The sequence below is a fragment of the Filobasidium floriforme genome, assembly GCF_021052385.1.
Source record: "Filobasidium floriforme strain CBS 6241 chromosome Unknown HD553scaffold_1, whole genome shotgun sequence".
NCBI classification, from domain to species: domain Eukaryota; kingdom Fungi; phylum Basidiomycota; class Tremellomycetes; order Filobasidiales; family Filobasidiaceae; genus Filobasidium; species Filobasidium floriforme.
The window spans coordinates 1,071,143-1,080,501 of NW_025763622.1; the positions used below are offsets into that span (position 1 = coordinate 1,071,143).

General features: G+C 51.7%; 3 protein-coding genes across 3 annotated transcripts; all 3 read left to right on the plus strand.

The window, feature by feature from the left end:
• The first annotated feature begins 1,149 nt into the window (after positions 1–1,149).
• HD553DRAFT_302818 (fungal-specific transcription factor domain-containing protein) lies at positions 1,150–6,038 on the plus strand. Its single transcript, XM_046178800.1, has 19 exons — positions 1,150–1,577; positions 1,650–1,759; positions 1,824–2,257; positions 2,329–2,720; positions 2,802–2,961; positions 3,029–3,054; positions 3,133–3,216; positions 3,276–3,323; positions 3,388–3,489; positions 3,593–3,621; positions 3,682–3,760; positions 3,825–3,871; positions 3,927–3,991; positions 4,054–4,187; positions 4,249–4,262; positions 4,330–4,668; positions 4,730–5,017; positions 5,109–5,184; positions 5,248–6,038. The coding sequence occupies exons 1-19, from the start codon at positions 1,483–1,485 to the stop codon at positions 5,714–5,716; spliced, it is 2,991 nt and encodes a 996-aa protein (XP_046040232.1). The 5' UTR covers positions 1,150–1,482; the 3' UTR covers positions 5,717–6,038.
• A 127-nt stretch (positions 6,039–6,165) lies between these two features.
• HD553DRAFT_354088 (uncharacterized protein) lies at positions 6,166–7,296 on the plus strand (the record flags this gene model as incomplete). The annotated part of the gene is made up of 5 exons (XM_046183787.1): positions 6,166–6,192; positions 6,258–6,405; positions 6,466–6,744; positions 6,810–6,935; positions 7,014–7,296. The coding sequence occupies 5 exons, from the start codon at positions 6,166–6,168 to the stop codon at positions 7,082–7,084; spliced, it is 651 nt and encodes a 216-aa protein (XP_046040233.1). The 3' UTR covers positions 7,085–7,296.
• Positions 7,297–7,719: 423 nt separating this feature from the next.
• Positions 7,720–9,107, plus strand: HD553DRAFT_9932 (U3-containing 90S pre-ribosomal complex subunit-domain containing protein). Its single transcript, XM_046184653.1, has 7 exons — positions 7,720–7,820; positions 7,894–8,029; positions 8,099–8,173; positions 8,250–8,419; positions 8,485–8,596; positions 8,668–8,727; positions 8,798–9,107. The coding sequence occupies exons 2-7, from the start codon at positions 7,933–7,935 to the stop codon at positions 8,914–8,916; spliced, it is 633 nt and encodes a 210-aa protein (XP_046040234.1). The 5' UTR covers positions 7,720–7,820; positions 7,894–7,932; the 3' UTR covers positions 8,917–9,107.
• The last annotated feature ends 252 nt before the right edge of the window (positions 9,108–9,359 follow it).

Sequence of the window (9,359 nt, forward strand, 5' to 3'; positions counted from 1 at the left end):
CGCCCTCTCCTCGACCTTGCATATCGGCTCGATCATGTAGAGCGGGCGACCGCATAGCTGGGTAAAGCAGTTGTTTTGCAGGGGGAGGAAGATGGCGAGGCGTGGATGGGTGAAAAGGTGTTCCATGAAGCTTGTGCCGAGCCTGCAGGCCAAGGATCGCAAGATTGCATTATTATAAGCTACTTGCGGACTCGTGCACGTGGAGCGCCCCATTTACCTTTCATGAAGCAACGACCATTCAGGCCCGTTCAGAATGAGCGCTACTTGACTGTTCGCCTGTTGACTGTCTAGCCCCAATCTCTGCACATTCGGTGCGAGCCCTCCCAGAGTATCCGCTCGCTGGGGGCGGAGAGATTACGCTTACGATCAGTCATCTAATGCATGCATGTATTAGCAAGATGCCTGCACCTACGCGGAAACCAGCCGTGAGTACGTTGAGCTCGTTAAGCTTTCCTGGCCGCCGTGCAATGTGAACGAGCGATCTGTCGACAAGCTGTAAATCAGGCCGTCAGATGATGGTTTTTCAATGTTCAGCCTCGGAACTCACCTCTTGTTGAGTCAGATAGACCTCTCCTAGCTGCTGCTTGCGCTCAGAGAAAATATCTTCCAAGCCCTGTGTTTCCAACGCGACCAGTGTTCCGCTCAGAAATTCTCCCAATGCCGTCGGTCCAGGTACTGCCTCAAGTTGATGCCATTCTTCTAGATCGATATGGTGCTTTATATAGTCCTCTAGCTTGATGATGAGAGGAAAGTAGGAGGACAGCGTGGGATGGTATATCCCCGGCAGGTCAACGGTCGAGGTCGTCATGATTCGAGTGCTCGCCCTGTCCTGTCAGCTTGATCGGATCGGTCTCGCGAAGGGAATTCCTGTCCCAAAGCGATTCATCTACATCAGCCAGGCTTCTTGGTAACCAAGCTGGTCGCTGTTGGGGGCCAGGGAAGTATACGGGATCGTTTATTGAAGTCCCGAGTTGAGAGGTAGGTAGGTATGTGCCCCTCTCTCGGCGATCAAGGTGCAACAGGCAACAGGTAGGGTGTGTTGACAAAGTGGAAAAGTGGAGGTCGACCGGCCTTTCTTGGTAAAGCCGCCGCGCTGATAATCAGATACGCCAGACTCGTACAGTCGACCCGCTCGTCTTCGTCGTCAACTCGCAACTCGTCACCACATTCAACCCTGACATGGTTCCCTTTACCATTCATTCGAACACAAGGCCGTACGCCTCAACATCAGCCGACATCCCTCAAAGATAGACTGGTCATATATTGTCGTCAAGTCCCAACACAAAAGGGAGATCCTGCTCGCGCAGAGACAGCGGTGGATTGACGTCCTTTGGTTCTGGCGAAAGCGAAAGGGAAGGAATCCGGACTATACCGCAGCAACCCGTAGACATGAACAAGAAAGGAATTGAGGCGAAACTTTCCCTTCGATCAAAACACAGATTCGCCTGGCTATAGCGGTCCGGACGCAAGAACAGGATCGAAATGCAAGGATACCGGGACGATCCAGGACCGTCAGGCATTTACACAGGATCAGGCTCGACAGGCATGAACCAGTCTACTACCCGAAACACCACTACGTAAGTGGTATATTTCACCTTAATGGGATCGAAGCGATCGCTCATGGGTAACCTGTTCATCGGGTGCCACAGAACGCAGAGGAGAACTTGGAGGGCGTGCGAGATTTGTAGGAAGAGAAAGATCAAGTGTGATGGAGAGTTTCCGTGTTCCTTTTGCGAACTCAATGACAAGGCGTGCGATTGTGAGTGCCTTTCCCCGAATGGGAAGCAGTTTCTAGCTGATCACCGTTACCTGCTCATGCTCAGACAAGGTGGTGAACGACAATGCCGCTTCACATCGTGCTCAAACTGCCGCGGTAGCAGAGCGATTGGAGAGGATGGAAGAGATGCTAGAACGTCTCATGCCCCTAGTCGACTTGGTTCAAGCTATGCAACCAAACCCTTCCTCTACCAGGGACGAGCAGGCCGGGACTGGTACATCATACGCTCCTACAAGCGGATCGACCAGCGGACCGCCTCGACAACATATTCACGAACTCGCAGGCAATCAAAAGATCGGACAACCGGGACAAGTTGGGGCTCTACAGGCCCTCGAAAAATTTTCTCGTCGACCTTTGCCTCACTCCTCAATGTCACAGTCGATAATCAAACCAATGAGATCAGTGACACAGCCGGTCACAATGCGGGATAGTACGCCGCAGTCAGTGCATTCGTATCATACGGGCTTGTCGAGCAGGATCGTGAGTATCGCCTATCTTAATGAAGGCCACTGCTTGGTTTGCCGCTTACGACTTTAGTCGATGACTCGCAGGATGGCTTGCCGGCTCCCGTTCCTGGTACAACACTCACCGGCTATGTGACTTCAGATACTCGCTCAGGGATAAGATCGCTGCGACAAGTTGACTTGCCGAGTTGGAAACAGAGCCAGTCTCTTCAGCTGGATCAAGGTTATCCATTGGGATCGAATGACATTTTTTCCCCTCTCGTCGGAGGCGTTCAAGGACCTGGTCCAGTAACAACAAGTAACATGTCTGTTGACGCCATTCATGGTGAAGTTGAGGGATACAATCGGGACATATCGCCTAGCCGGTATGGACCAAGGGAATCGCAGTCGGCGGCACAAGAGAAGGATAAAGACTTGCCTGCGACTTGGCAAGAGAGATTAGCCGGAAGGATGGGCAAGGATAACAGCGGTCACATGAGGTCAGCGTCGCAATCATAATGCTAGGCTATTGACATCCTTTCTGACAGAGGTGACTGACATGTTTGAAAACTCGTGATCAGGTTTCAAGGAGGTCCAGCGACGTTTTTGTTCAGTGATGCCGTTGCAGCTTTACGAAGTCCGATCGAAAGGCGCGTGGATCCAGATGCCCGGACAGTCGGTTCGAACGATGCGATATCTGATGGGACGATAGATCTGGACGAATTGTATTTCAAGCCATGGGTGAGTTCCACTCTGGTGATCTCACTCGGTAAATAAGTCCTAAATATTCTGGAGTTGCGTTTTCCAGGCACAATTTCGAAGTCTGCGAGGCTTGTCAGTTGCATTTCCGACAACCGCTGGTTTCAGTCCGTGAGTATCGGTTGTACTGACACAGCACACGGTGGCTACTAGGCCCCCGCCGGAACAGGCAAGATTTCCGCATAGCAGGATTTGCGATTTCCTGGTCCAGACCTATTTTGAGCGATTACACCCACTGTATGCCTTATTGGTCTGCAGCTTGCGGTACTGTCCAGCGCTAATACATTTTGCCCCAGGTTTCCTATCATCGATAGACCTACTTTTCTGCTGAAGTACAACGAGACGTGAGTGAGGACTTTCGGCCTCGTGACTTTAACAGTGTACGTGCTGAACTCCTCGTAATCGCAGGATGACAATGCGGGCCAATGGCGCCTTTGTAGCAGACAGCACCTTTCTGTGTCTCCTGTTCGCTGTCTTCACCGCCACTGCTCAAGTCGTGAGGGATCACATGTCAGTCGAATTTCGCAAAAGAAGCGGAAAGACCACACTGAACATGACCCGGGTCATATATGTTATTCACTTACCTCCTTATCGTCCGCGGTATCGTCGGCAGGAGAGAGAAGGAAGGCCTGAATTGGTCTCGTAAGTCCCATTGGACATCGCGCCTGGAGGTTCATTTCAAGCTAACCCGAATCAACGTAGTACAAACTGTCGGGTTGGAGGTCTACGAACAGACTCTGTACTTGCTTTGGTATCACACGGGGGAGTTGACAATAGAGCAGTTAGTGGTGACTTGGCAGGCGCTGAGGAGAACACGCAGAGCTAAACGATACCCTGACTTGTAGCGTCAGTTCGTATGCGCTCTTGGCATCGACCATGGCCGGATGGAACTGTGGGTGCTCCTCAGGTATTTGTGTGATGTGCGTGGCTAACACACGACTCTCCAGCTCTATCTCAAGCTTGGATCTTTGCCGGCCAAGCCTGTCGCGCGGCACAAGATCTAGGGTTACACGTGAGTACACCAGTGAGTCGCCTGCGAGCCAAAGGATATACGCTGACTGTATTCTTCTGCAGAGGAGTCCAGAAAGGCTACGGCTATCGAGCCAAGCCAAGGATCATCGCAGACTCGTCTGGTGGTGTGTATATGGCCTTGATCGCGCACTTTCGATTTCGATGGGTCGTCCTATGGCTTGCTATGATGCGGATTCGTAAGTCATTCGGGCCGTGGGTTTCCGGAGGACTGCGCCTGATCAAGCTACTATGCCGCAGCGATGTGGAATATCGTATGTGTCCGATTGACGCTTTACATGGAACCATAACCGTGGAGACTGATATCTAATCTCTCATCAGCTCGACAATCGTCCAAAGAGCCGACGGTGTGGGATGACCCCTCTCTTACCGAGGACTCCGATCTAGTCACAGCCTTCATTGAGCTCACTCGCGTGCACGCTCTAGCGGGCGAGATAGAGAGAGACGCGCATTCCCTCCAGTCGTTACGTGGGTATGATGATCCTAGTCAATCCCAGAGGCTACATGGTGTCGTCTCCAAGCTTGACGCCGACATGGACGCTTGGGTCAGGCGTCTACCTGACTGTGTCCGCCTTGCCGAGAATGTCCCCGCATCGAGGGGCGTTTTCCTCTTGGCCATGCTCGGTCGCATTACCCTCTTCGCCGCGACAATCAATCTGCGTGAGTAAACTCAATAGTTGAGTTGATAAGAGATACTGAGCTCCTCTACTCCCTGCTCTAGACCGCCCCTTTATACCCGAGCAGATTGGGCAGAACCAGGACACAACATCCTTGATGAAGTGCATCAGCGCAGCAAAAGGATGCATCTATGCAGGCGGTCAAATCAAACAGATCATTCCGGCCTCCCACCACTGTCAATTCCTTGTGCACTATCTCACTATTAGTGCCGCCATTCTCCTTCGGTGCACTAGCTGGTTGACCGACGTAGACCTCGCCACCGACATGATCAAGGAGGCAGACTCGTGCTACAATATTTTGCTCGAGCTAGAGACCACATGGCGAGGAGCAGGTGAGTATTCTTATCCCTCAATCGACCATCTGGACCCCAATTTTGTGTTCTGACATCGCGATGTTTATACTCGTCCTGCTTGATATCAAAGAAAAAAGTGCTTACATCGTTCACAAGTTGATCCGACTCTGCAAGGCACGCTTGGCAGAGCAACACCGGGGCCAGCCGTGAGTCTCTGCTGAAGGTCTGAGGTCATGCTGGGTTTGCTGACTTTAATTTATCTCATTCAGCTCGCGTAGCGTAACACCACACAAGAGGAATAGATACGACAGCGATCTCGACACAGATCACGTTCAAAAGCGCTCGAGACATTCTCCACCCGTTGAGGGTCTGCCTATCCCCATCTTTGAATCCATTCCAGGAGGCAATGATCTCAACGCACCGCCTGGGCCGCTAGAACCGACCGATAACATGTCGAACCCGCAGGTAGCTGCCATGTCATATTTCCCTCCCGCGATGGACCTTGGCTACAACCCGTCCACAGGAACACAAAACCTTTCCGGACTGCTCGACGTGTTCCTTGCCGACAGTACAAACGGAAGACCTCCACCGGGTTACAATCCTCTCAACATACCTCCGGGACCAATCGTCCAACCGGACCCTACAATATTACAGCATCAACAGCCAGCATTCAGAAAAGCTTTATACGACGACTCGTTCCTGTACGAATTTCACGACACAACGCAACGACATCTGTAATGATTAGATCCGGGCGATACGCGGAGCCCTGTCGTAGCCATGTCACACACGTTTCCTTAGAATATGGTGGACGAGAAGGTCGCAGATCTCACATGTGTACCTCAGTGGTCAGTAACCTGTTTTCACAGCCTCGACCTGATCGACGGGCGATTTCTCGCGTTTCATGTTCTCGGTAGGATGACGCGGCCGGATCTCGCGGAAGCTGTCACGTGTCTTGTGTTGCTGGCGATCGGCTTGTCCCGCTTGTTGTTTGTTCTCCGTTCTCACCAAGTTCATCATCCTCTAAGGGCAGCAACTCCCGAGCTTGGTCAAGCATGCTTCTGTTTTTACATCCTTGACCTGTTCTGCATCTGTTCACTTCGTCATCATTTCCAAACAACCGATCTGCTCGCTGCACTAGGTGCACAAGCACATTATAACAACACAAGCACGGCAACAGGGCGAGCGCAATGGCTTTGGCATTCTTGTTCCCGCACGTGAGGATCACTCGCTTACCGCCCACTACCAACGTAAGCTGATCCATAGAGAGTCACTCTTTCAGCCCACGTTGGTTGCACCAGAGTACGATCCCAAAGACGGCTCGTACAGCTATTTCGGAGGAGATTTCAAGACCTGGAACATACCCAACGACAAGCCTGGTAAATTTACCAGTCGACAGCTTTTCAAGGCGGGTAGCCCTCATACTGTGAGTCTGCTCAGGGAAACGAGATAATCACGATACTCTCAATTGATTGAATATCGTCCGATAGGGTCAAGGTCAGCAGTCTATACGACACCGCCGTATCACTATCATTACTACCAAGTCGAGCGATTCGAGGTCCTCTCCGGAACACTCTGCTACAAGATCGAGGGTGTCGAGGGCAAGCTCCAGGCGGGAGAAGTCAGGACGATCCCGACTTACCAGCGCCATACTTTCTGGAGCGATCCGTCTGACGGTAATGACTTGGAGGTTCTGATAACGGTCTCGGGGGGTGATAACGAGGGATTTTCCGATGACTTCGTTCACAACTTTTACGGCTACCTGTCGTGTGAGTGGCGGCACATGGGGTGTCTGGAAACAAATAGCTTAGACTGACTTTCAGCTTTCATATAGCCATGACTATCCAAGGGAAGAAGCCAAACCCGTTCCAGATGCTCAGCTTCTTGCACTCGGCTGATGTAGCCCTAGCGGACGTGCCGTTTTGCTTCTACCTCGCTCCGGCCGTCAACTTCATCTTCGGTCAGTCGCATCTGTGCCTGATATTGGTCAACTTTGAACATTGACTTGGCTCTCTTGTTGTTTTGGATGGCAATTCAGGCAAGGTGATCGGACAGTATATAGCTGGGTACCAGACTAGCTACAAGGTCTTTTCGCAAGTAGCTCAATGAATGGGGCGTGTAGCTATTCGTCCGAACTCATTGAGCAGTCCGAAGTTCAGCTGTACCATGCGAGTATCGCGTGGCCAAGGAAAGAATAGATAATACAGCGAAGATGTTTCAAGCTTGACTCGACATAGTCTTACCTCAGCCTTCGGTACAGGTAGATCTGGTGATCTGGTAGAGCTACGGCACAATGTCCGAACCGGCCGACAAGATCGGACGAAAAGTTTGCTTCCGCGCGACCTAGGTCACCGATCAAAAGGCTTCGACATCCAAAATATTCCTAATCTCATCACGTTGCGTTCTACTGAATCGATTCGTTGTGATCGAGTTCGACACATCTCAGACTCAAACCGAACAGTAGCAGCAGATAAAGATAGCACTCCCGACAGAATGAAGGCCGATACGATTACCGGAGGTGACGATCTCGAGGATGACTTGAATCTGCAGCCAGACTTCATGGCAGCTTCGGATGCCGAAGACGACGACGAGGGGGATGCCATTATGAGCAACGGGGATGAGGAGGACCTGCCGAATCCAGCGGAAGGAGGAGATGCTGCCGATTTCTTATCGGATGACGACGAGGATAGCGGAGTACCCAATGAAGCCGTCGGGAAGAAGAGAAAGGCAGAAGAGGAAAGGCCTTCGAACGCCGGATCGAGCGGGGGTCCTTCGACAGCATTATCTGACGCCGACAAGAAGAAGAAGAGAAAGCTGAAAGAGAAGGAACGCAAGGAGAAGGTAGGTCAGTTGAAATAACGTTTCGGCCTCTTTCGCTCCCCGTCACCGACGCTAACGTCCTCCCGTTCAATCGGTAGCGGAAAATCAGGGAACAGGAGGCTACTCAACCTTATGAAATGACGACCGAAGAGCTGGACAATTTCTTTTACGATAGCTTGAAGGCAACGTATTCGAAAGCCTCGGATATGGAATTGAATGATTTGAGGATCCCAGGTGAGTCTTTAGCCGTCTTCGAAGCGATGATCTCAGTGGTGCTGACATCGTGCCGAATTTCCTTCTTAGCGAACGTGCTTCAATCGACATCGGCATTTACGGAACCCAGGGAGCTCGCATCGCTTCCTGCCTTTGTGAATAGTCGTGAGTGTAATCCATCTGTTCGACAAGCTCTAAATGGCTGCACGATGTCTGACGACAATCCGATCCGACCTCGTAGAAATACCCTCCCTGCCCAAGCGACTCAAGAGAGCTGGTACCCCATCCCTCATCGTCTTGTCACCGTCAGGCATCCGAGCGGCGGATGTAGTGCGAGCCCTGAAGTCAGTACGAGTACCCGAGGGAGAGGATGGCGCCGAAACGGGAAAACCGCCAGGCGAGGTTGGCAAGGCGAGTTTCACGTCCTAAGCCCAAGTCAGACAGGAACATCACGCTGACATAACGGTACACTGCAGCTGTTCGCCAAGCACTTCAAGGCGTCGGAACAGATTGAATACCTCAATTCAACCAAGATCTGGGCTGCTGCCGGAACACCCGGACGAATTGGCAAGATCTTGTCTGATAGCGGTATGTTTCGAACAAGGACGAGCGAGCCCGTGCTCAGATCAGCTGACGACGTTGCTCGCTGCCAATCTCAGATGCACTGACGATTCGACAGCAAACTGTAATCCTGCTCGATCTTTCTTACCGTGACACCAGTACGTGGTTCTATTGCTTCTGACCTGTCTATGAGGAGTCAACACTCATGGACCTCCGTTCTTCAAACAGAAAATCGGACACTCCTCACCATTCCCGAGATCAGGGACGAATTCTGGAAGGTCCTGTTTGGCGACAAGAAGGTGCGGGAAAAGCTGTTGGCGACGGGAGTCAAGATTGCCGTCTTCTAGTTGAGGTCGGCAACGGTATCGGTACGGACGCATATACGACGGGCTCGAGGTGAAGGGAAGCGAATGCATGCAACGAGATGACAAGGAGCCGGATATGACTGTCGACGGTGCGAGCGATTTGCTCGTGTTTATACGTTTATCAAGCTGCATGCAATTCGATTGCCACTCCATTACGTCTTCAGGCTAATCTTCCCGGTACATGACATCTGCTCAACTCCCAGGGTGGAGTGAGGATTGACATTACTGAGGCCATACATGCACTTGAGGTTTTGAAGGATGCGGTTGACATCAAGAGGTGGCAAGCCCTGGGCATGTCCTGCACCTGTCAAGTCATACAAGACGGATTCTCCTACTTCCCCTACATCTCTGAAGGCGGTGATCCTCATCTGCAGGACAAAGTTTGGAACAAGGAGGTCATTACCATCACGTTGTTTGCTACAACT